This window comes from Gorilla gorilla, chromosome 6, assembly GCF_029281585.2.
Source record: "Gorilla gorilla gorilla isolate KB3781 chromosome 6, NHGRI_mGorGor1-v2.1_pri, whole genome shotgun sequence".
NCBI classification, from domain to species: domain Eukaryota; kingdom Metazoa; phylum Chordata; class Mammalia; order Primates; family Hominidae; genus Gorilla; species Gorilla gorilla.
Genome location: NC_073230.2, coordinates 121709552 through 121736234, shown reverse-complemented (window position 1 = coordinate 121736234; position 26683 = coordinate 121709552). Strand labels below are relative to the sequence as shown.

Here is a 26683-nt window from a genome sequence, read left to right as displayed (position 1 = left end):
AAATGTCCATTAAAGGCAAGTTGAGTTGGAAGTGATGACAATATATTTGAGTAGAGACATCTAGCAGGTAGTTGGAAATGTGGCACTGGTGTTCCCCAGAGAGCTAGTTACAGATTTGGGAAGTTGAGTTGTGATTGCTTTTAAAATTAGGAGTCTAGAGAGAATCTAACTCAAAATTTTCATCCACATATGCAGAATCTCAATCTGAGAGCTGTTCATTCCTATAGATGTGCTGGCCACACCAACCCCCAACATCTATTATGAAAATTAGGAAATTCACACTCTATTATGGAAAATAGGAAAAATATATAGATAACACATGCAAAACAAGTGGGAGGAGAGAACTATGGATCGTGGAGAGCCTACTGCACATTATTATTTTACAAATATTTAAGTGCCAACTATGTGTCAGGCACTATGCTAAGGTGATTTAATGTTGAGCAAAACCCGACATGTCCCTGCATTTGAGGAACTGAAAGGTTCTGAGGGAGGGCCTAAGGAGCTTGGGCCTTAGCTGGTTACAAAGCCATATATTATGCCATATATATTAATGAGCAGCAACGCCTCCCGCAGTATTTACAGCCCACGCGTGGCAGTCCTGTCCACCCTGTCCCCGTTCAGTCCAGCCCGAGGCGGTGGCCTAGATGCTTGATGGGCACTGTCAGCCTGATCTTTGGTGGTCTTCCCGCTGTCTGTTCTCAGCTGCTGATTCCAGACCCCAGGAGTCGACTTTGGCTTGAGGAAGGCAGGCGCCTTAGGTGGGGCAGTTGACACTCGCGCAGCGCCTTGCTCACCTGGGTGTGTGGCGGCGCGCGGGTTTGGGCGGGGAGGGGGCCGGGCCTCGGGAAGGACGCGCGCCGCGCAGTTTGACCCCGGCGGCGTTCCGTACCGTCGCGGATTTCGGCGGCGGAAACATGGCGGTCGCGGCCGGGCCGGTAACGGAGAAAGTTTCCGCCGACACTGGCCTGTATTAGCGCGTATGGCCTCGGGCCCTCGTTCCCCAAGGCGTGCCGCCTCCCTGTTCTCAGTCGCAGGCTGAAGCCTTGTCTGCTCTCCTCCTTTTTGGTTTGGTTTTGGAACTGACTCCGAGGGTTGGGAGAGCGCGTTGGTGGCGACGGCCGAGTCAGGTAGGGAGAAATGGGTGGACGGCAGGGCGGCGAGATCTAGGCATAGACACTGCCAGGGCTCCGCGTGGTCCGGACCCCAGGCTCCGCCCAGTCGGCCTCCCAGGGCCGGGGTAGGATACCTGCCTCTGGAGGAGTTGACAGTGGTGGTTGGAGATTGGAGGGTGTGGGAGCGCCTCTCCGTATTTCGCAAGGGTTCCCCCTCAACTGGGCGCCACGTTGTGGTCGCGTTCTCCGAGGCAGAGGATGGTGGAGAACAGCCAAGCTCCTTGTCGGACCTCCCACATCTCGCTACAAGGAGGCCGAAGGGGAGAGAAATTGCTGTTGCTGCTCTAGTGCCGAGGAGTTTGATATTCGAGATGCCATTTTCCTCGTATGAGATGGCTCAAAGAGTTATCAGTAATTCAGAACTGAAGCACTGAAATTCCCTGACTTTTTCCAGTGTAGTTCTTTCAGCCTTGACACTTCTAGATGGGACAGAAAGTTTCTGAGTGAAAGATAATGCAAGTGATACGGTATGCCTCAAGCCATTCCCTAGAGGTAGGACATGGAGAGAGAATTGGTTTGGAAGAATTTGGGTGAATTAAGTAAAGACTGGTGGAAAGCTGAAATAGAAACCAAACATTCATGGACTCTCCCTTAGTTCTACTAGTTATTAGTTGTGGGATATTAGCTAAGTTCTGTATTCTCTTTAGGCATTAGTAAGTGTCCAATGGCGACCACTGTTGTTAAATGTAGTTATTTCTTTTTTAGTCTTTATTTTTCAACAAGTATTTATTGAATACCTTCTTGATGCTGGATTTTTGCTAGTCACTGGGTGTACAGTATTGAAGACAAACCCTCAGAGACCTTTTGATCTAGTGGGAAATGCAGACATGAAATAAGTGATGGTATGTAACAGAGAAAGTATGGGGGTCATGTAATGGGGAGGGGGCAGGAATAATCTCTTAAGAAAATGATTTATCTGAGACCTGAAGAGTTGGAGTAAGCCAGGTGTGAGCACTGGGGTGGGGCCAGGAGGAGGAAAAGGAGTGTACCTGGCAAGGGAATAGCATTTGTGCAGTTTGTCTAATTGAAAGGTCAGTAAGGTTGGAAAATAAAGTGTGGGAGGAAAAGTGGTAACAGATAAGGCAGGAGAGTTATTCAGGCCCAACACGGAGTGCCTTATAAGGCATTGTAAGGAGTTTTGACTTTATTGCTAAGGGTGATGGGACGCCATTGGAGCATTTTACATAGTGGAGTGCTAAATTTTGGTTTTAAAAAGTACACTTCTTAGAGAGGGCAAGAGTGGATACAGGGAAATGATCAACATGATGGTGGCCAAAATTGGGATGACCCTGGGGACGAGAAGTAGAAACACTTAAAAAATATTTAGGAAGAATAGTAGACAGGACTTGGTGAGGATTAAATGTAGATGATGGTGGAGAGGAGGGTTAGAATAGTATGTAAGGTTTTATGAAATAATCAGACTCTGGCAGTGATTAGTTAGCTTTTCCCATATGCATATTGACTCCTCTATGGTCCATTTTCATCTACCTCTGGAATAATTGTCCATTAAATCATTAGTGACGGCAAACCGATTGAAAAGGATTGTAATGTTTTTCTGTTATTCTCTAACTCAGGCTGTCTTTTGAAGAAGATCAGAATGGGGAAAGAGTTTTGTAAATTAGCCATTTAAAAACAATCTGCCATGTTGATTTTGGTCCATAAGAAGGTAACTGCATATATTGCATTATATGGATGCACTGTACTTTACTAATTTTTTTTTTACATGTTTACATTTACTTTGTTTCCAGGTATTTACCTCTGTTAACAGTGCAGAACAGAGCTGGTGCTTCATTTTCTATAGGTAGATTAATATATGTGTGCACTTAAGTAGAGAGATAATAATCGAAGACATAGAAATAAATGACATTGCTTAGAGAAAGTATACAGTGAGAGAAAAGCCTAGGTTTGGGGTTGAACATCCAAAGGATGGGTTGAGAATGAAGAACCTTCAAGGAGACCGAGGAGGGGAAACCAATAAATTAAGAAAAAAAATCTGGAGACTTAGTCTTTGGATGCCTGCAAAAAGGAATGGTTTGGAAGGTGAGAGAAGTCAACAATGTAAATTTGTTTAAAGAATATGCAGGATACGGCCGGGTGCAGTGGCTCACACCTGTAATCCCAGCACTTTGGGAGGCCAAGGTGGACGGATCACCTGAGGTCGGGAGTTCAGGACCAGCCTGACCAACATGGAGAAACCCCGTCTCTACTAAAAATACAAAATTAGCCGGGCATGGTGGCACATGCCTGTAATCCCAGCTACTTGGGAGGCTGAGGCAGGAGAATCGCTTGAACCCGGGAGGCAGAGGTTGCGGTGAGCCAAGATTGCTCCATTGTATTCCAGCCTGGGCAACAAGAATGAAACTCTGTCTCAAAAAAAAAAAAAAAAAAAAAAAAATGCCAGTCGCAGTGGCTCACGCCTGTAATCCCAGAACTTTGGGAGGCGACGCGGGTGGATCACCTGAGGTCAGGAGTTTGAGACCAGCCTGGCCAATATGGTGAAACCCTGTCTCTACTAAAAATACAAAAATTAACTGGGCATGGCGATGGGCGCCTGTAATCCCAGCTACTCTGGAGGCTGAGGCAGGAGAATCACTTGAACCCGATAGTCAAAGGTTGCAGGAGAATCACCTGAACCTGATAGTCGGAGGTTGCAGTGAGCCAAGATCCTGCCATTGCATTCCAGCCTGGACGACAGAGCGAGACTCCGTCCCCGCTTCCCCCTCCCCCCAAAAAAGAATATGCAGGATACTGAGTGAAAAGTACCCATTGGATTTAGGAATTTACAGGTCATTTCAACACTTAGCAGAGCAGTTGTGTGGTGGGGAACACCATTTAGTGGTTTGAAAGGTGAATGGGTAAGAAGTGAAGCAACTAAATACCAGCTGTCAAAAGGACACGAGATTGAGCTTCATAGAGGATATGGGGATGAGCAAGGATTGTTTTTGTTTTGTTTCTTTACTTTTTTGGTATTGTTTTTAAAAGAAACAGATTTATAAATGTTTAAATACTAACGGATAAAAGAAAAGTGAGAGTTTGCAGAGAGAGGAGAGTCTGATGTTCTGGAAGAGGCGGAAGGAAAGATGCACAATATGGCTGAAAGGTTTAGCCTTAGATAGAGAAGCAACAGCCTTCTTTCCTTATATTCGGAGATATAAGTAGAGGTGGGTTTGTGGACTTGGAAACTCAAGTGAGCTCCCTTTTGATGACTCTCTAGGAGGCAGAGTCATCTGGTGAGAATGCAGTAGGAAGAAGTAGGGTATCACAGATTTGAAGAGAGGAAATAGGGGTTTGAATAGTCACAAGAATGGGGAAGAATGTTGACCAGGGAAGGATGTTCCATGGATTTAGAGTGGTACCATTTAGCCTAGTGTTTGAATTTCTTCCCCCCGTCCAGCAGTGTTCAGTAGTCTGAGCCCAGATTGTACCATCAGCTCTTTGAGGATATATATTCTAACGTATTTGTTGAATTATTTTATAACACACATTAGTGATGTTTAAAAAAAAAAACTCAATGCATTCCAGATTTTGTCAGTTTCTCACACTCAAGTTAAAAAGATAAACCAAAATATACCAAAGGAAGACATTTTCTTTAACATTATGTGGTACCTTAAGACATGAGTGAATAAAGATGTAATTAAGGAAAATCAGTTGGAATACTTAAATAGACTTAGTTGTAAAAATAAAAAAAAGTGCTTGTTGAACGTATAAAAGCAAAATAAGTAATAATACTTGGAACTTCCCAGAGACCCTAAGGTTGCTTTAGTAACATTCCTCTCCAGCCAGATGAGTACTAAGAGTTGATTCCAGGTTCTCATGTTTCTCTTGAGCCTTTTAGTGTACAGCTATTAAGAAAGTACAAATAAACCAAACAAAAACTCGTGGGTTTTTTTTTGTTTATTTTTGGAGGCAGAGTCTCGCTCTATCCCCCAGGCTGGAGTCCAGTGGCGTGATCTCCGCTCACTGCAACCTCCGCCTCCTGGGTTCAAGCGATTCTCCTGTCTCAGCCTCTTGAGGCATTACAGATGCCTCCCACCACACCTGGCTAATTTTTGTGTTTTTAGTAGAGACAGGGTTTTGTCATGTTGGCCAGGCTGGTGTCTAACTCCTGACCTCAAGTGATCCACCTTCCTCAACCTCCCAAAGTTCTGGGATTGCAGGAGAGAGCCGCCATGCCTGGCCCTAGTTTCTTTTTAAATATCTGATTGGGTTCTCTTTAGATAGCGTTACCGTGAACCATTGATCAGTTCTTTTGAAACAGTATACTAGGAAATTTCGAAGAATTATTATAGATGGTTAAATCATTTTTTGACTACTATCATTTTTTAGGTGTGACTTGTGGAAGCTTTAATTTCGTGGGTCCGCTAACAAATACTTGTAGTAACATTTGTTTAAGTAGAACTGAAAAGTTCTTCATTTGCTTTATAATGACTATTAGGGTGAGCATTTCAGTTTTTCATTTTTGACTTGGAATTTGTCAGGAATTGGTTTGCTATGGAGATAGTGTTTAGATTTGGAAAGCAAGTTTAGTAATTAAAGTAATTTAATAGAGATAAAAGTACAGGGAGAATTATGGCTCAACTTTAGGGACTGAGTAACTTTAATACTTTAATTCTAGTAAGTTTATTAGTTAAACAATGTAAAGACCTTGTGTAACATTCTAGAGCTGGCTTGTAAAAAGATGTAGGGCATATTTGGCAGGTCGTAATGGTTGCTGTTACTACTAATATATACAAGTGCTTTTCAAATTAGAGGTAACGATGAAGTCCTTCATTCACTTTAAGAACTAAGTAGCTTTCTCTTGTACCAAAACCTGCTACAATCTAAGCTAAAGCGAACATTTCACCTTTCCTTGTTGTTGAAAAACCAGATATTTAAACCAATGAATTAGGTGAATTCTTCACCATCTCTGGAAGAACAGTTCTATTCACACAGTCATAGCATATGATGAGTAGAAAGCACAGCCATGTCTGTTTGAATAAATTGCCAAGTTTTAAGCCAGAAACAGTATTCATTAAGATATTGCAAATCAGGTTGTAAACTGGATTTTTTTCACTTTCTATATGCATCTTTATATAAAATAATGAGTAAATTATATAAAATTAACTCTGAAATATTGTTTTCTTCTTTTTAGATCACTATAAACAAAATTTCCACAAGAGAAAATGTTGAAATAGGAGTTGCGGATACATTGGATATACTGGATGAAATACAAGCGGTTAATTTTTGTAACGTGAGGGAAAAGCCCACATTGCTGGTTACATGTGTAAATCACTGCGTTATTGCTTTAGTCATTGTCTCTATTTAGCAATGACAAGACTGGAAGAAGTAAATAGAGAAGTGAACATGCATTCTTCAGTGCGGTATCTTGGCTATTTAGCCAGAATCAATTTATTGGTTGCTATATGCTTAGGTCTATACGTAAGATGGGAAAAAACAGCAAATTCCTTAATTTTGGTAATTTTTATTCTTGGTCTTTTTGTTCTTGGAATCGCCAGCATACTCTATTACTATTTTTCAATGGAAGCAGCAAGTTTAAGTCTCTCCAATCTTTGGTTTGGATTCTTGCTTGGCCTCCTATGTTTTCTTGATAATTCATCCTTTAAAAATGATGTAAAAGAAGAATCAACCAAATATTTGCTTCTAACGTCCATAGTGTTAAGGATATTGTGCTCTCTGGTGGAGAGAATTTCTGGTTATGTCCGTCATCGGCCCACTTTACTAACCACAGTTGAATTTCTGGAGCTTGTTGGATTTGCCATTGCCAGCACAACTATGTTGGTGGAGAAGTCTCTGAGTGTCATTTTGCTTGTTGTAGCTCTGGCTATGCTGATTATTGATCTGAGAATGAAATCTTTCTTAGCTATTCCAAACTTAGTTATTTTTGCAGTTTTGTTATTTTTTTCCTCATTGGAAACTCCCAAAAATCCGATTGCTTTTGCGTGTTTTTTTATTTGCCTGATAACTGATCCTTTCCTTGACATTTATTTTAGTGGACTTTCAGTAACTGAAAGATGGAAACCCTTTTTGTACCGTGGAAGAATTTGCAGAAGACTTTCAGTCGTTTTTGCTGGAATGATTGAGCTTACATTTTTTATTCTTTCAGCATTCAAACTTAGAGACACTCACCTCTGGTATTTTGTAATACCTGGCTTTTCCATTTTTGGAATTTTCTGGATGATTTGTCATATTATTTTTCTTTTAACTCTTTGGGGATTCCATACCAAATTAAATGACTGCCATAAAGTATATTTTACTCACAGGACAGATTACAATAGCCTTGATAGAATCATGGCATCCAAAGGGATGCGCCATTTTTGCTTGATTTCAGAGCAGTTGGTGTTCTTCAGTCTTCTTGCAACAGTGATTTTGGGAGCAGTTTCCTGGCAGGTAAGCTTATTGTTTGTCCAGCAACCCCAATGACGTGTAATAAAATGCTAGCTTCAATAATTGAAATTAAAGTTATAAGGTCAAGTTCCTGATTTCAAAAGGATATTCATATTTGCTCTTACTTAATTTTGTTCATGGAATTGAAGCACTGAATGTGTTTCAAGAGGATAATTTATTTGATCTCTAGCAAAGAGGTACCAAAATGTTATGAACACTCAGCGTTGAGATGCCTCCCACTTCCTGACTGTTCATTAGTGAAACACTCATCAATTAAAGAGTCTTAGAATACTAACATTTGGAAAGTATTTAAAGATTGTATTTTGATCCTTTCGTTATACCCATGAGGAAACTGAAAGCCAAAGAAGACACATCCAGAGTCACTAGTACTAGCAGGAATAAGGTTACTTAACTTCTGTCTATTCCCTGGACTCCTCACTGTAACATGTTTCTTTTATGTAGCCATTTCTCTGAAGGTTTTATATAAAAGGTGATCAGATGTATAACAACATATCAGGTTCTTAATTATAGATTAGAGGTTATCCTAAGAAAGAAAACATGGGTTTCACAGTACCTTTGCTGCCCAGAAATGTTTTCTAAAAGGTTCTTGTAGACAAAGACATTTGTACAGTTGGAGTTTGCATCTGCAGTATTAACAAACCCAGTCTTCCATTAATTGAGCATGTATTGACTATGCACTATATGCCAGGCACTATAGTGGGTGCAGAAGATCTCAGGATGTCTGTCAAAGGTGGCACAGTCTCCAATGGGAGGAGGAAGAGGCTGACATGTAAACAAACAATTATGATTACAGTGTGATAAATACTATAATCTGTGTACATCAGTCTGGGATGTGGGGCATAAAGGAAAGTCAGCTCTGCTTGGTGCAGCTCTCTGTAAGAGTTTGTTGCTGCTGAGTGATTTCTAGAGGAAAGTCAGCTCTTCTTGGTGCAGCTCTCTGCTTTGTAACAGTTTGTTGCTGCTGAGTGATTTCTAGAAGTGTGTTTTGAAGAGGGAGATGTGAAGACTTGCCTGGACGTGGTGCTTTCTAGTCAGCTGGGCTAGGGCAGGGATCCTGTGTGGGAGTCAGCCAAATGAGGAAAACATCTTGGGTGTGGCCTGAGGATATTGTCCTTACTTTGTTCTACTTGCTGGTGTTAGGTACTATCAGAATTATGTTGATGATGTCAAAAACTCAAGCATTAGTTTTCCTCCCTCTTCCTTGCCCCTCCTCCTGCTAGCTCCTTTCCCAGCCCTAAATACTTTTTCTTTTCCAAGTCAGCCTCATTCATGCTGGATGCCATTCCAGGCTTTCAAATTCTGTTAACCAAATATGAATATTTTCTTGGTCTCCAAACTTTTTCTTATCTAGTGGTCTTCAGATATGGTGTGTACCACTGGAGGTACACAAAATCTTTCCAAGGAGTCTGTCAGCAGAGATAATTTTAAGAGAATCAGTTTCCTGATTCTCACCTTCCATTCTACTCTTTCCTAAAGTTGATCTACTTGAGAATCCCTTGATTTAGATGTAGGTGATAGCATTGTGGTTTTAATTTATGTCTCTAATGACCAATGATGTTGAGCATCTTTTTATGTATTAGCCATTTACTTTGTTGTTTAAATATTCACATCTTTTGCTCATTTTAAAGCTGGGTTATTTGTCTTTTAAGAGTTTCTTATACATTCTGGATACGAGCCCTTTGTCAGATAAATGATTTGGAAATGTTTACTCCCAGTCTGTGGCTTCTGTTTTTATTTTCTGAATGATACAAATTTTTGAAGAGTTTTTCAAGAGTAAAGGTTTTTAATTTTACAGAGTCCAATTTATCCACTTTTTCTTTTATGGGCTCTGCTTTTAGTATCTTATCTAAGAATTCTTTGCTCAACACTAGGTCACAGTTCTTTCAAAAGCATTATTGTTTTAACTGTTACATTTAGGTGTATGATCCATTTTGAGTATAGTATGAGATAAGGATCTAAGTTTTTTTTTTTTTTTAATATATAGATCTCATTGTTCCCAGCACCATTTGTTGAAAAGATTAACATTTCGCCTATTGAATTGCCTTGGCGTCTTTGTTTAAAATCAGTTAAACATAAACGTAAGGTTGTATTTTTGAGTTCTTTTATTATATTGACCTATATGTCTACCGTTGTGCTAGCACTATGCCATCTGGTGAGATGTTTTCTAATTTCCTTTGAAATTTCCTCTTTGACTCATGGGTTATTTATAAGTTTGTTGTGTAATATCCTAATATTTGGAAGTTTCTCACATTTCTTTCCATTGATTTCTAATTCCATGTAGTTGGAGAACACTGTATGATTTTAGTCTTTTAGGCCACTTGTTTTGTGGCATGGCATGTTTTATTCCATGTTCACTTGAAAATAATGAGTCTCTGTTGTTGGGTACAGTGTACTATAAATATCAGCTAGATTAAGTTGGTTGGTGGTGGTGTTCATGTATCTATAGCCTTGTTAATTTTCTGTCTAATTCTGTAATACTGAGAGAGATGAAAATCTCTATTATAGTTCCTGAATTGTCTACTTGCTTTTTCAATTCTGTCATTTTTTTTTTTGCTTCTTTATTTTGAAGCACTGTTCCTAGAGGTAAATGCATGTTTGTTATATCTTCTTACCATATTAACTCTTGTAATTATGGTAAACAGCATAGTTGAGTAGTTAAAACAGAGATTGTATGGCCTGCAAAACAAAATATTAACTATCTGTGCCCCCGTTTTTTTTTTTTTTTTTTTGATACGGATCATATATTTGTGTGACCACCACTACCACAGTCAATTTGTATAGCAGTTAAATCACCGCCAAAATTCCCTCTTGCTTCCTTGTAGTCAGTCCTTCTCCCAACCCCAGGTACTTGGCAACCTGATTTGTTTTCCGTTCCTAGACATTTTCCTTTTCCAGAATGTCATATTCGTAAAATCATTTAACATTGTAGTCTTTTGAGCCTGACTTTTGTTTTTGAGACAGGGTCTTGCTCTGCAGTGTGGGCTAGAGTACAATGGTACAATCATGGCTCACTGCAGCCTCGACCTCCTGGGCTCAAGCAGTCCTCCCTGCCTTGGCCTTCCAAAGTGCTGGGATTATAGGTGTGAGCCACTGCACCTGGCCCTGAGTCTGGCTTCTTATTTAAATCATTTGAGATTCATCTATGTTGCTGTGTGCCGTCAGTAAGTTAGTTACTTTTATTGTGAGCAATATCCCATTGTATGGATGTTCCAGTTTATCCCTTACTCAGTTGAGAGACACTGAAATTATTTGCAGTTTTTTGGTAATTATGAATAAAGCTGCTATAAACCTTTGTAGAAAAGGTTTTGTGTTAACATAAGCTTTTATTTTAGTGTGATGTGGGATTGCTGGGTCATGTGGAAAGCATTTCTTTTAACTTTATACTGCCATACATATGTATTTCTAATCTACAGAATAAGCTCATGACATAAATTATCTCTGTATATATTCCAGAAATCAAGACTCAAAAGGTTAATTAACTTATTCGTGTACACATAGCAAGTGGCTGAGCTGGGATTGAACAAAAGTCTAACTCCGAAGCTTGGGTCCTTTCCACTATGCCCTACTTCTTCCACATAAAGAAGTCATTTGACTTTAAAATTGTACAGTAGCCTTCATAATGTTCTTAAATTTCCTGAAACAAGCAAAGTTTTGAAAGTCGCTTGTGGTTTCTTAAAGCTGGATTTCTCACAGTCTCTCCATTTATATATTGCCACATTTACGTATACTGTTTCTTAGTTGGGCTTTACTTTCTTTAGACTTCTATGTATGTTTTCCAAATCTGGTTTGCATAAGGTGACTCATACAAGAATGCTTCTAAACAAACAAGCCGTATGTGTTTATGTAAATGTTACATTTAAAAAATGACATTGCATAAAGAAATTTTGTTCCTGTTACCTGAAAAATTTTAGGATATGAAACGTTGAATACTTTGACCATGACTTGAAAGCCCGGCTGAATAGAGATCTAATAACTAGTAACAACTTTTATTCAAAGGGCATTACTTACAGGTTGTTTATTGGTCTTCTTTTGTGCTCAGTTTATATCTGCTCTGAAATATGAGCCATGTCTTAAAATTTGATAGTGAGCTGAGGATAATTTGGAGAAGCAAAGGAGAATAAGTACTTGTAGGCTTGAATCAATTGATCTTATTTGTTACTTGGAATTAAGGTGTAAAGAGTACTCCAAAGTCACAAATGACTTCTAGATTGAAGCTATAGAATAAAGGTTTGCAGGCCAATAAAATTGAAGCTCTCTGAAAGTAGCAAGCGGATAAAACATCCTAAATTTATTTTGGCTTCCCCTGGACATACTTGCCATCTGTTCAGTTAAGATTATGAATTTTTGTATTGCCAAAATACTAACTTGTGTGTGATCATAATAGAATATTTAATACTGTTTTTCTAAGCTTGCTTTTTCAAAATAACCTAATAGAAGTACTTAATGATTTTTTCCTGATAAATTTGCTTTCTAAAAATGTATGACAGGGCCAGGCATGATGACTCACATTTGTAATTCCAACAGTTTGGGAGGCCAAGGCGGGAGGATTGCTTGAACCCAGGAGTTTGAGACCAGCCTGGGCAACATAGGGAGACCTTGTCTCTACAAAAATAAAAAAATTAGCCAGGCATGGTGGTGCATGTGCCTGTGGTCCCAAGCTACTTGGGTGGCTGAGGTGGTAGGATCACATGAGCCTGAGAGGTCAAGGCTGCAGTGAATCGTGATCATGCCACTGCACTCCAGCCTGGATGACAGAGTGAGACCCTGTCAATCAGTATAAAATTCTCAGTTTCTAAGATTTTTTAATATAAAAAGCAAGTAGTAACAGATCATCTGTTATTTATGAGTTGTAATCAATAGACCCCTGAATATCTACTTATTTAGTCTACTGTATCAAATATCATCATCAATGTTGCAAAACCAACATTAGGGTATTCAATAACATCACTATCAATTAACATTTTAATTGGAATTTTGAATTATCAGGCTTTTCATTTAAGTCATCTACAAATTGATTGATAGTTGAACTTTATCATTTGCTTAGTTCACTGCTAAATCAAACTGTTTAATACTTTTTTCTAATAGTAAAAGCATACTGAAGATTGAGAAGCACTGGTTTAGAAAAAATATGTAAATATATAAAATGTTATAGCCTGGAAATCAATCATCAGAAAATTGGAACTGATTCCATTTGTAAGAACAGAAACATAAAATAAGTTTTAAACTTATAAAACTTTTATTTTAAAATTACTACAAACCTCAATGTGGGTTATAAAAGAAGACTTCAATAAATGGAAAAACACACCATACTTCCTGGGATGAAAAGACTCAATACTGTGCCTTGCAGGCATTTGTATACATAGAGGAAACTGTTTTCAAAGCTGAGCTGCACTTTTGGTCCCCTCAAGAGTGGCAAAAATAAAAGCCAAGCCCAGGGCCTCCAGAAGTGAGATCTCTGGTAAATTACCTCCCATTTTACGCTTACACACTGAAAGAAGAGGGTGGAGCCATGTGTGTTATAGCCCTCTCATGAACTTGCTTTCTGCCCTTGTGTCCTGTTGGTGGTTCAACCTGGGATTAAGTGGTCAAACCTGAATTAAGATATGTAGACTCGTAATGTCCGCAGCTCTCTGGAAGAAACAGATTGCCTCTAGGAGAAGGTATCATTATCCTAGGCCTAAAGTTAATAATAATATAATTTTTATATCCAGTGTTCAGCTTATAAATTTAACCAGGTACACACACACACACACACACACACACACACACACACACACACACACACGCACACACACACCACCAAGAGCAAGAAGCAGCAAAACCAACAGACAACAGAAAAAAATCTTTAGGTATTGGAATTATCAAACAGAAAACCATCATGCTAAGTTGCAAAAGTAAAAGGAGAGATCAGGACATAATGGTAGTACACTGGAAACTTTAAAAAATGACAAGGCAGATTTTACAAAGAACTAAATAGAAATTTAGATCAGGAAATAAATTATTTCAGTGTTGCAGACATAACATTTGACAAAGCTGAAGTGGGCATTAGTGAACTGGAAGATACAGTTCAGAAGAAGATATATAAGCAGCAGCATGAAAGAGAAGTATGGAAAATACTGAACAGAAGGAAAGGATAAGACTCAGAGGATATGGTAAGAAGATCTCATATTTTATTAGAGTCTTAAAAATAGAGGGAAGAAATGAAGGCCAAAGGAAATATGTGAAAGAATAAAAAATAGAACAACAGAACAGAAGAAGAGAGACCAAAAACAGGTCCATGAATACTTATGACAAAAGTGGCACTGTAATGTGGAGTGGTTGATATTTTCAGTAATTTGTGCTTGAACAGTTGAGTGTTTCTGTAGAAGAAAAAATTGGACCATTATCATAAAATCAGTTATATTTGGATTATAGATTTAAATGTAAAGGCAAAACAATAAAGCCTTCAGAGGATAATGTTAAAATATCTTCTTAATGGTTGGATAGAGGGATTTTTTTTAACAAGGCATAAAGTGACTATATTATAATTAAGAACTCATGTTAAGCAAAAAACAGCATTAATGTAGTCACAGAGTCACCAACAAAAGACTTTCATTGAAACTATGTTCAGAACCAAACAAAACTAAATCTGAAGAAAAGGTCAACCCCATAGAAAGGTGGGCAAAATATTTAACACTTCATCAAAGATGATACCCACATAGTGAAAGGTACTTAACCTCATTAATAATCAGAACTTGATATTTATTCTAGTTTTGGTATAATGGCAAACTGTAAGTAATTTAAATACCAATAATAGGATCCACTAATTAAAGTTTTATATGTATCATAGGAATGCCACTTGGTCTTTACAAGTGATTTAGAGTAATGTAAGCTTAAATTAAAATGTTGATAGATTATGTATCCCATTTTGGTAAAAAAAAAACATACACATGAATATGTATTTGTGAAAAATACATTGCATGAAGTCTGGGAATATTTCAGAGTAGCTGTGCGTATAGATGATGGTATTTGGAATGATTTTAATCACATATCTTTTTTACTTATTTGTATTTTCTAGTGTTTTTAAATGGAGCATGTACTGTGTTATTTATGTCATTGACAAAATAGGATGTACCAAAATAGGGCAGTATATTCATTTTTCTATTGCAGGAATTAATTTTTTTATTAAATTTTGATCAAGTGAACCACCCCTTAGTGTTAAAAGCATGTGTTCATGCACCTAGGCATATAGTATGTGCAGTAGCAATACCGGAAGAATGTAATAGTTTAATATTCTAAAGAAATGTTCAAGTGACTATCCATTTTCTTTTCACTTAAATGAGTCTTAATTTTTTCTGCTTTTTCATTGCAGTTAATACCTGATTGCCTCCTCCTTATTTCTTCTGCCTCTCTACTTTCCATTCTGCTTTTACAATGCTTATATGTCCTTAATATTTTCTTCTGTTAAAATTTTGATTGCACATCTAGAGAGTTCAGTGCTTTATAAGGTAAACTATATCATATGAACGGAATTCGTTTTTATAGCTTTAGGGTCTTAAATTTCCTTAAGAATTTATACAGAAAGAATGTAATAGAGAAAGAATACAGAAAGCATATAGAAAAAGTAATAGTTTAATATTCTAAAGGTATGTTCAAGTGACTACCCATTTTCTTTTCACTTAAATGAGTATTTTTTCTGCTTTTTCATTGCAATTAATACCTGATTGCCTCCTGCTTATTTCTTCTGCCTGTCTACTTTCCATTGTGCTTTTACAATGCTTACGTGTCCTTAATATTTTCTTCTGTTAAAATTTTGAATTTGCATATCTAGAGAGCTCAGTGCTTTATAAGGTAAACTATACCATATAAACGGAATTAGTTTTTATGGCTTTAGGGTCTTAAATTTCCTTAAGAATTTACTTTCATAATTTCATGGGGAAAAAATGAGCCCTTTCTAAAGTACTCTTTTTGATAAAGTAAATGAATCTGTTATTTGAAAAATGACATAGGCATGTGGGTTTTAACAAGATATTTGTTTTCTGGCATTTTCTCTGTTATATCAAATAGTGGTTTTGGTTTGTTTTGTTTTGTTTTTCTCGTCTGGATAGGATGTTATTTGACAATTCTTTTTTAAAAATGATGTGCCGTGTTTTGCCACAACTTCCAAAAAACTAAGAGATAAATTTAGGATTTATTGCACTAGTTAGCTCATCCATGTATACTTGTCTGCTTTAACTGAAAATTGTTTTTAGATCATTTATTGTTCCTTTTATCCTTTTTGAAAGTAGAAGCTAAAAAATGTGAATCAGTGTGCATGCATGTAAATATATACACATATGTACATGTACTATGTAAACATGTTTTGGATTTCTTTTAGCCAACAAATGGAATTTTCTTGAGCATGTTTCTAATCGTTTTGCCATTGGAATCCATGGCTCATGGGCTCTTCCATGAATTGGGTAACTGTTTAGGAGGAACATCTGTTGGATATGCTATTGTGATTCCCACCAACTTCTGCAGGTACAGTAATCTAGTATAGTTAGTGATAACTATTCACTTCATAACATTTTCTTAATATTTATATGAATAAAATATAGCTCCTTTTCAAAACTGTGTTTTCAAAATATAACTTGTGCATTTCTTCCAAATTTTTAACACACTTTATTCCAAGTGATAATATCTTCAGAGTTCAATTGAAATATTTTGATAAATATGATAAGCTTATATTTTAGCTGGAAACCAGAAAATATTCATGAATAACTTTTCTAAGGAAAGATCTTACCCTAAAGGGAATATTTTGTTTAAGAAAGTGTCCTCTGGCTGGTCGTGGTGGCTCACACCTGTAATCCCAGCACTTTAGGAGGCCGAGGCGGGAGGATCACCTGAGGTCAGGAGTTCGAGACCAGCCTGGCCAACCACCTGACCAGCCACCATCTCACCAGTAGAGATGGTGAAACCCCATCTCTACTGAAAATACAAAAATTAGCCGGGTGTGGTGGCAGGTACCTGCAATCCCAGCTACTCGGGAGGCTGAGGCAGGAGAGTCACTTGAACCTGGGAGGCGGAGGTTGCAGTGAGCCAAGATAGGGCCATTGCTCTCCAGCCTGGGGGATAAGAGCAAGACTTCGTCTCAAAAAAAAAAAAAAAAAAAGAAAAAAGCAAAAGAAAGTGTCCTCTGAAGCAACATAGTGAAATATAGTAAAACGTGCTCTGGGCCTGAGAGGCTGGAGGTCTAGTTCTTTGTTACTTTTGGTACATTATAACTACTCTGAACCTTATTATCTGTCTTTGCCTAAAATGTATATAGTGATAACTCTTCTGTTCATCTGACAGGAATGGTATGAAGCACTAAAAAAAAAAAAAAAAAAATGTAAAAACACTCTGCACACTGAAAAATGCCATATAAATACTAGGAATTCAGAGGATTGGCAGTGAAGTTTAATAAATGTTTATTGCAGTTTTATTCCAAAATAACTTTTACCCACAAAGGTGGTGACATCTGTATAGATCTGTAAATGTTGCTACATTTTGATTTTTATTTTATAGCTAACTACCTTTAAAATAATTCTTTGCCATAAATGAATTCTGATGACAGTTTTCATCACACTTTCCCTGGGGGAGGGGAGAGTGGAAGTAAAGTTTTTTCCCAATTTCAAGTATTTGACATAAAAATCTCCAAATAGACTATTTGTAGGAAATATTTTCCTTCATGTTAAAGACTTAATACAAAGTTGAAGGTTTAAGAACTGAAGGAAACAGATTTGGAAATGTCACATAAAGTGAGAAATGACAACCTTGTAGAAAGAATGTGTGGAAATAGTAATAAGCACAGTTAGATATTTATTCCGTTGTAATTTTTTTAATGTATTGCTTACTCTTTTGTGACTGTAATGAAAAAAAGTTAGTAGAATAGTACTGATGATACATGAAGCAAAATCTAAGGTTTTCAAAAATCCCGATAGAAATCCCTTTTCTGGATAGGAATGATGATTTTTTCTTTCTCAATATTAATGGTATTTTGCTAGTTATAAGACTTGCTTTATCATCTTTGTACTGGAGTACCATTTTATATTTGTTCTAGGAGTAAATCTAAGTCTTCAACTAGTGTCCAGTGGTATAAAGCAATGGACCTAAATTTTAATAACTTTTAAAATGCCTATTAATAGATAATTTCTTCTGTTATTTATGTACCTTAAGTTAATAAAATTTGAACACAATTTTATTGACTATTTTTCAATACAGAAATAAATATATAATTAAAATATTGCTTTTTTATTTTGTGTTATAATATTTTTAAAGAATAGTTTTTTTAATAGTCCCCACCCAGATGTTCTTGAAACAGTGTAATCCTGCTTTTAAAAAGCCTTGTCCAATATTCGTCATGTAAGAAAATACGAATAAGGAACAAAGAGTAATACTATCTACATTTGGAGATATTATCCCAGCTTTTAATTTGATTATTGTTTTAATGATAGTAAATATAATATTTAGAAACCAGGTTTTGATTTTCTAAGCTTAATTCTCAGTACTATAGGAATTTTAGAAAGGGTGATTTTTTACAAAAATCCTGCCACCTAGCAGCAACTATATTATAACTGATTCTTAGATAATCAGTTATAAATGACAGATGAGAATGTGATATAGAACGAGTACTTCTTAATTGTTTTTTCTCCTACTTCAGTCCTGATGGTCAGCCAACACTGCTTCCCCCAGAACATGTACAGGAGTTAAATTTGAGGTCTACTGGCATGCTCAATGCTATCCAAAGATTTTTTGCATATCATATGATTGAGACCTATGGATGTGACTATTCCACAAGTGGACTGTCATTTGATACTCTGCATTCCAAACTAAAAGCTTTCCTCGAACTTCGGACAGTGGATGGACCCAGACATGATACGTATATTTTGTATTACAGTGGGCACACCCATGGTACAGGAGAGTGGGCTCTAGCAGGTAAACTCACCTTTGGCAGTTTCACTATTGTAAAGATACACATGTATATGTAGAAATCTGTACTTCACACACAGTCATTAAATTTCCAGGATTCTTAGTTTACTGAACTATGCATATGACTCTAATTTGTTTTTCTTTGCTCTAGCTAGCTGTTTAGCCTAATTTAATCTCTAATGATAAGATTGGGAATTATGTCTTATAGTGATTAGAAGGAAAAAAATGCTTTGAGATTTACAATCAGTTTCCCTTAAAATATTTTCAGAATTGCTAAACATATTTTTCAGAAGCTGATAAACTCCTTTGACTAGTATTTTTAAGTTTTTAAATGTTATGGATGCAGATTTCAGTAGTCCTTCACATCTGTAGTTTTATTTATGTTATAAAGCTCACCAAAATTTTAAACAGCAGATCATGTAGTATGGTGGGAGTAGCACTTAGGTCAGGAGACCTTGGTTCTGGTCCTAATTTGCCACAGCTGTGTTAGGCACGTTAGTTAACTTCTGTTGGCTTCAATTTTCTCATCTGTAAAATAAGGGGGTAATTGTAAATGACCATTGAGTTTTATTCTAAGGTACAAAATTCTGTAGGGATTTTTTTGCATTTGAAAAAACATAAAATAACTTTGGTTTGCATGCATTATGGGAAATAGAAAACTTCTTAGTTATTGCCAAGAGAGAAATGAGATCTCTTTATATAATATATAAATTTGTCAGTCTTTCCAACTATTAATAGAGAGAAAGTCAAGGGCTTTGTTTTATGAACTGTTACTTGTTTAGGACCTATAACAGAGCCCAATACATAGTAGAGGATCCTTAAGTAGCTGATAGATAGATGAAATCATTGAATAAATCATTAAAAAAGAAAGGTAATTTTCTTATTTTAGATTAGAAATAGTTATTTTAGATTTAATTACATGTTTTTTTCCATAAAAGTGTAGATGTTTTAAACCAAGAATATATAAATAATAAAATAGTCATAAAGTGGAAACATTCAGGATAAAGAAAAAGATAAATAGAAGTAGTATGGAAGGACAGAGGCAGAGTTGCCAATATAAGAACTCCAGAAAGAGACAAACAAAAAGGTTAAGGTAGAGATGATTTTAAACTAGCATGATCTCATTGATTTCATGCCAGATTTGTAACTGAGGTTTTTATCATAAGGAGAAATATTTTTTTGAAATTTTTCTTTTTTGCAAATAAATATTGAATAACTCAGTGGCCTTCTAGTAGAAAGACAAGCTAATATTTATTGGGTACATTTTAAGCATCAGCTTACTGTACTTAGTACCTTACACACATTGTTAATCTTTATGTGAAATCCTTTGAGATAGATACCGTCACTTCTGTTATCTTCATTTTTCAAAGGATGAAATGGAAATTGAAAGTTGTTATGTAACTTATCTGTGGTCATACCACTATGTGATAGAACCATGATTTAAGACCAGATCTGCCCGATTCCTAAAGTGTATTTTTCCCCCCACTGTACCATGTTGCCTCCAAGGGTGAAAGCCATAATGATAAAGGAATGGCATGTTCTGGTTAAGTGGATATTTTTGTTAACATGGGTCACCCATTTCAAAGCATTAGAATGTACAAGACTAAAAGATGTACTGAACATTAAAACTAATTGAATATAGTTTATAAAATCATTTACTTGACCTATAACTTTTTAATTACAACGTAGAAAGCATCTTTTTAACCTTTATGGCTACTTCAGTTTCAGGTAAAGTATAACGTTCTGTGTATTCCAACTCAGAGCACAAGAGAAAGCTTTTAGTCAATTAAAATAGCCTTTACAGAAATAGAATTTTAGATCTAAAAGCAGAGATTGCTGAAAACTTACTATAATACTTATGATAATAAACTCTACCCAGATCAAATGGAAAAAATAGGGCTAATTTTTGGTGGCCATGCATATATCCCTAGTTATTTTAAAGTGTTATAAGAGAGTAATTTTAAAAGTAAGCTTTTTATGTGTGTTTATATGAAGGATTTATTACTTAATAGAAACACTTCAAAAAGTTTGCATTTTTCTTAAGTAATTTAAAATTCATTAAGTATTTCTTAAAGATAGCTATGGAAATCAATTCTAGATGTTTGTTTACTAATACTTATATCAGCTTTTTATTTTTCTAAGAAAAGTAAAAAAACACTAAGATAAACACACACACATCTATATCTCTCTCACAGTTTTTCTAAATTTTCATTCACTATTAGGAATAATTTTTGAAGACTTTAAGAACTCTAAAATAGAGTTGTATTTTAGGTAAATGTTTAGCAGTTACATTCTAGAATGATGTCTTTATAATTTTTTTGAAGTATGCTACCAGTAAATTGACCATTACAGAATTCCTCTGTTAGCTAAGATTTGTTCTTGTGTAACTTTGAGGCTTATTATAAGAAGTTTAAAAAAAAGAGAGAGAAAGCATACTGATCTCCCTTCCCTGAGAAAGGTAGATTTTATCTTATAATTCAGCAACTGCATACTGTCATGCATGGCCTGAGGCATCTCGCATACTTGTGGGTAGTCAGGTTGAACCAGGCCCAGAAAAGCCTGCTTTTCAGTTAGTTCATGCCCTGGCCTGCTTTAGACGTAGTCCTCAAGGGCTGATTCTGCCTCACAAATAGTATTGAATATCTCTGCTCTGAGGAAAATGCTTTCATCTATTCCAAATTAAGTGACAAAGAGCTTTACGCTCTGCTAATTTATTAATAGTTGGGGATTTTTTGTTTTGTTTTTTGTTGTTTTTTCAGCAAACTTTGAAATAGGAAACATCACAACTGGATTTTACTTGGGTTAGCAAGTTGATAGCAGGCCCAGTATTAATGTCGCTGTGGGAAAGAGAATCTATATTTGCCCTTTATCCCATACCTTTACTCACAGTAGTTAGAATATGTAGACTTCTTATATTTATGGAGTTTCATGATATGGAACCTAATATTTTTGCCTCTGCTTGAGGATAGAAAACAATTATGGTAATTACAGGAGAGACAGAAATAAATGGAAAAAATGTAGATAATTTATAAAGCAGTTTATTACAAATAAAGCCTTTAAAAAGCAGTCTCAATTACTTGAAATGCATCAGATGGATATTAGCTTAGATAAATGTAAGTACTTTGAATCTGGGCCAAAAGCCAAATGTAGCATAGAACCTATTCATAGGAGAAAGCAGAGCAAAACAAGAGAAATCGTTTAGAAAGCTTTAATGCTGCTTATTTAAGTCTCTTGTTAATATCTAAAGAGCATTTATATAAGAGAATTAGGGTAGAATATGCTAAAGAATGTTTATTGAAATAGTTGTGGATGGCATGTTGGGCAATGATGTTTTGTGGCAGATGGAATTTACATAATAGTTCTTGTAATCTGTGTCATCTTCTGATCTCTAGAGAAATTTAATAGGGCTGACAATAATGGAGAGTTAACATTGGCCATTTTTGAAAAAGTATCTTTTGGAGGTATCAGTGGAATAACACATTAGTAATATGTGGAGACCATGTACTGAAATAGTGTCTCTCAGATAATATGTATGAGTGTTAGAGCGATTAATAAAAAAAAGTTTATTTTCAGGTTCTTAAGCTTACTGATTAATAAAACATTAATAAATGACACATAAAGAATATGATAGAATCCCAATTCTAAAGGATTCTCTCTCTGGTGGTGTCCATTTTTAATGGTGAAACCAAGAGGACAGTTGATTTGGGGAAAATATTGGGTCTTGTGCTGGTAAATTGTAAAAGTAACTTATGCTCAATGTAAAACTTTCAGAAAAATATTTTAAAAACCACATGGAAGTGAAACACCCAGCAATAGCTGCTGTTATAATTTTTGTAGATGTACTGTCATGCTTTTTCTAATATAGACATTTTCTCATCAATAAATTTTCTTTGTAAATATTTTGTTATAAGATTTCCTCCTAAGGTTTTAGGCCATAGTTTATTTCCATTTCCCAAATGGGAAGGTCGTCTTTTTTGTAATTTTTTGTCCTTATGTCTGTTCTTTCCTTAAGATAGATTCGTAGAATTGGAATGATCGTTATCAGTGTACCATTGAGACAGGGCCAGATGAGGTGAGGGTGGCAGTTGCCTCAGGCACAAAACATAAGGGAATGCCAAAAAACTCAATAATCAAAATGAACATTTTAATGTAGTATACTTAAAAATCAAAATTAATGCAAAAAAATAACGAGATGTAAAACCTGTAGTCAGAAGTTTATTTACTTTAGAACTTTCTGGGTATATATATTTTTTAATCCCTTGTTCTTCAGCTATAAAACTGATTTAAATGTAAATCTGTTCTTAAACTCATTCTTGTACAGGTAGGAATAGGGTTTATTTTCATTCAGTAGGTACCTACATATGAGGAAGAGAAGGAAACAATGATACAGAATGGGGAGGCAAACTTTTTCTGTAAAGGGCCAGATATTTTTGGCTTTGTGGGTTTAGATGCCTGTTGCAGCTATTCAGCTCTGCTACTTTAGAGCAATAGCAGCCATAGACAGTATAAATGAATGAATGTAGTTGTGTTCCAATAAACTTATTTATTTATGAAAATAATTATATGAAACAAATTGCATACAGTTTTTACTATCACAAAATATTCTGATTTTCTTTCAACCATGTGAAAATATAAAATCAATTCTTAGCTTTCAGGCCATACAAAAAGAGGTAGCAGGCTGAATCTGGCCCATGAGTTGTAGTTGCTGCCCCTGGTGTAGAATGTTAGCTTTTCTGTATAGTTGTTTTCACTAAATACAACTAACTATGTAAAACTATTTCCTTAATTTATACTAGCAGATTCCTTTTTATGTGAGTAATAAGGATTTTTTTTACCTCAAGTTGAAAATCAGTTGTAAAAAATATCTTTTCAAAAGATACTTTGAAAGTGTCATTTAAATACTTTATTTTTTGCTTATTTAATTCTAAGAACTTAAGGAAAATACATGTAAAACAAGAGTATTTTCTCTCTAGAAGAAAATGATTAAGAGGGTTTTCTTAATGAGAGGCTGCAGAAATTATTGCTCCATTGAATTTTCTCTTGTTCACAGGTGGAGATACACTACGCCTTGACACACTTACAGAATGGTGGAGAGAAAAGAATGGTTCCTTCTGTTCCCGACTTATTATCGTATTAGACAGCGAAAATTCAACCCCTTGGGTGAAAGAAGTGAGGAAAATTAATGACCAGTATATTGCAGTGCAAGGAGCAGAGTTGATAAAAACAGTAGATATTGAAGAAGCTGACCCGCCACAGCTAGGTGACTTTACAAAAGACTGGGTAGAATATAACTGCAACTCCAGTAATAACATCTGCTGGACTGAAAAGGGACGCACAGTGAAAGCAGTATATGGTGTGTCAAAACGGTGGAGTGACTACACTCTGCATTTGCCAACGGGAAGCGATGTGGCCAAGCACTGGATGTTACACTTTCCTCGTATCACATATCCCCTAGTGCATTTGGCAAATTGGTTATGTGGTCTGAACCTTTTTTGGATCTGCAAAACTTGTTTTAGGTGCTTGAAAAGATTAAAAATGAGTTGGTTTCTTCCTACTGTGCTGGACACAGGACAAGGCTTCAAACTTGTCAAATCTTAATTTGGACCCCAAAGCGGGATATTAATAAGCACTCATACTACCAATTATCACTAACTTGCCATTTTTTGTATGCTGTATTTTTATTTGTGGAAAATACCTTGCTACTTCTGTAGCTGCTCTCACTTTGTCTTTTCTTAAGTAATTACGGTATATATAAGGCGTTGGGAAAAAACATTTTATAATGAAAGTATGTAGGGAGTCAGATGCTTACCATAAATGCATAAGAGACGTTAAAAATAACACTGCACTTTCAGGAATGTTTGCTTATGGTCCTGATTAGAAAGAAAACAGTTGTCTATGCTCTGCAATGGCCAATGATGAATTACTAATGCCTTATTTTCTAGGCATATAATAGTTTAGAGAATGTAGACCAGATAAATTTGTTTACTGTTTTAAGAAAACTACCAGTTTACTTACAGAAGATTCTTTTTTCCAAACAGTAGGTTTCATCCAAGACCATTTGAAGAACTGCAAACTCTTTCTCTTAGAAAAGAAAGAGGGCAGCCTAAAATAAACGCAAAATTTGCTTATACTCCATCACATTCAGATGTCTTGGTTGCGACTTATTACCAGTGTGGCAGAGAACCCAAGTTACATTTTAGATCAAAATATTCTTTATGTAGGTATTGTTAAAAGGCTAGAGCCTACAAGTTGCTCTTCCATGCATTGGTCAGGGGGCCCTGAAAACACTGGTAATATTAAGAGTCTTTCTCAGGGTAACTTAATGTTTTCTTAATGAACAATGTTTCCAGCTACAAATTCTTCCAATAAATTGTCTTCCTTTTTGAAAAGTACTCTCATAGAAGAAATTTAGCAATTTCTCGTTGACTGACTCAGTCTATTTTAAGTATTCAGAAAAGATTTTGATCCCCATTGAGTTAATGCTCTGCCTTGAAAATTATTTTTCTGATCCTTGTTAGTGATAACATTTTTTTTCTACTGAAGGTTAGAGGAAAGGAAACAAGTATTTCTCTTCTTGTATACATGGAATGTATTCTGTAAAAAAGTATTCATATTGGCAATTTTAGTTAGGCATAATATTGTGGTTGTCATTTTTAAAACTTAGTGTTTTGTCTGATTAAAGCAGGCACTGATCAGGGTATCTCCTAAGAGGTAATTCACTTCTTATTCCTTTCCAATAATTATTACATTCTAAATTTTCATCTATGAGAAATAACAAGAAGGGAATAGAATTAAATTGGGGTATAATCATCTAATCTTCATTGTTTAAATGGTTTGCCTTCTCACCGTTGAAGCCATTTTTTATAGCCTCAGAAAGAGGAAATAATGCCTCCACCATTTTCTACCTGGTGACTTGAAAATTGAACTTTTACGTTAGGAAGAAGTTAGAGTCAGGGAACTTGTATACCACTATCTATGCAGCATTGTTATAGTCTGATTATTTCTGTGTTTTGAATATGATTTTCCTAATGCTCTAAATAAAATTTTGTTAAAAATTAATTTTTCATTTAATGTGCAAATATTGAATATTTTAGTATATTAAAAGTGGTAGTCATTAAAAATGCCCATGTTTTAGAGTTCATGTTTGGAAGTTTCCATTATAGGTTAAGGATTTATATTAGTATTGTCCAAATAATAAAATAGTATAGTTTTTTTTATTGCTCTGTTCAGCAGTAGGGTAGTAGAAAAGCCAAATGTTAAAATTATGAGCTTTTAGCTTAAAAAAAGTTAATGTTAAGTAAAATCTCCTTTTAAATTTCTCAGCTATTTGTGAGCAGGTTAGCTTTAACTAAAGCATTATCTCTTCACTTTAAGAAAAGAAAGCCAAATACAAAAGTATATTCTGCATTCTTTATAAGGTAGTATTAAGGTGGTACTAAAAATTACATTTTAAAAACAGCTGACAGTTTGACAGCCACAAACCTAACTTTTTCATATGTATTTTCTGTGAAAGTAAAACCAAAAATGGTCTTTGGGCCAAGAATGTGACTTGAGCCAATTTGTTAACCAAAAATTTATAGAATATCCACTTTGATGAATTCTCCTACCCAAACAAACAAAAAACAATAAATGACTTTTTGGGACGGTAACACAAAGCTAACATTTTAAAAACAATAACTAGGCCGGGCGCAGTGGCTCACGCCTGTAATCCCAGCACTTTGGGAGGCCTAGGTGGGTGGATCACTTGAGGCCAGGAGTTTGAGACCAGCCTGGCCAACATGGGGAAACCTCATTGCTACTAAAAATACAAAAAAAATTATTAGCCGGGCATGGTGGCAGGTGCCTGTAATCCCAGCTACTTGGGAGGCTAAGGCACAAGAATCGCTTGAACCCGGGAGGCAGAGGTTGCAGTGAGCTGAGATTGTGCCACTGCACTCCAGCCTGGGCAACAGAACAGGACTCTGTCTCAAAAAAAAAAAAAAAAGTACACGTTTAGCCAGGCATGGTGGCTCATGCCTGTAATCCCAGCACTTTGGGAGGCCGAGGCGGGTGGATCACAAGGTCAAGAGATGAAGACTATCTGGCCAACATGGTGAAACCCCATCTCTACTAAAAATAAAAAAATCAGCTGGGCGTGGTGGTGCACGCCTGTAGTCCCATCTACTCGGGAGGCTGAG

The 26683-nt window shown here is 36.1% G+C and overlaps 1 protein-coding gene and 1 long non-coding RNA gene across 12 annotated transcripts in view; one reads left to right on the top strand and one right to left on the bottom strand.

Annotated features, from left to right (window-relative positions):
* Positions 1-741: 741 nt before the first annotated feature.
* TMEM168 (transmembrane protein 168) lies at positions 742-25565 on the top strand. 6 transcript variants are annotated; one of them, XM_031013309.3, is made up of 7 exons: positions 881-1127; positions 1878-2014; positions 2747-2838; positions 6304-7559; positions 15934-16076; positions 18238-18512; positions 23557-25565. In XM_031013309.3, the coding sequence occupies exons 4-7, from the start codon at positions 6432-6434 to the stop codon at positions 24102-24104; spliced, it is 2094 nt and encodes a 697-aa protein (XP_030869169.1). In that variant the 5' UTR covers positions 881-1127; positions 1878-2014; positions 2747-2838; positions 6304-6431; the 3' UTR covers positions 24105-25565. The 6 variants fall into 6 exon arrangements, with proteins under 6 accessions (XP_055248143.1, XP_030869168.1, XP_030869169.1 ...); XM_055392168.2 differs by lacking the exon at positions 881-1127 and adding an exon at positions 742-758 and having other exon boundaries at positions 1878-2838; XM_031013308.3 differs by lacking the exon at positions 1878-2014 and having other exon boundaries at positions 864-1127.
* The window catches only part of LOC129534600 (uncharacterized), a 157243-nt gene continuing 142950 nt past the window's right edge, over positions 12391-26683 (bottom strand). For 5 of the 6 annotated variants that reach the window (XR_010134741.1, XR_010134738.1, XR_010134736.1 and 2 more), the window contains one exon: positions 18854-19034. This is a non-coding gene — a long non-coding RNA (uncharacterized lncRNA). Of the gene's footprint in view, positions 13937-18853; positions 19035-26683 lie in introns of those variants that run through there. The other variant, XR_010134739.1, reaches the window with a different exon arrangement.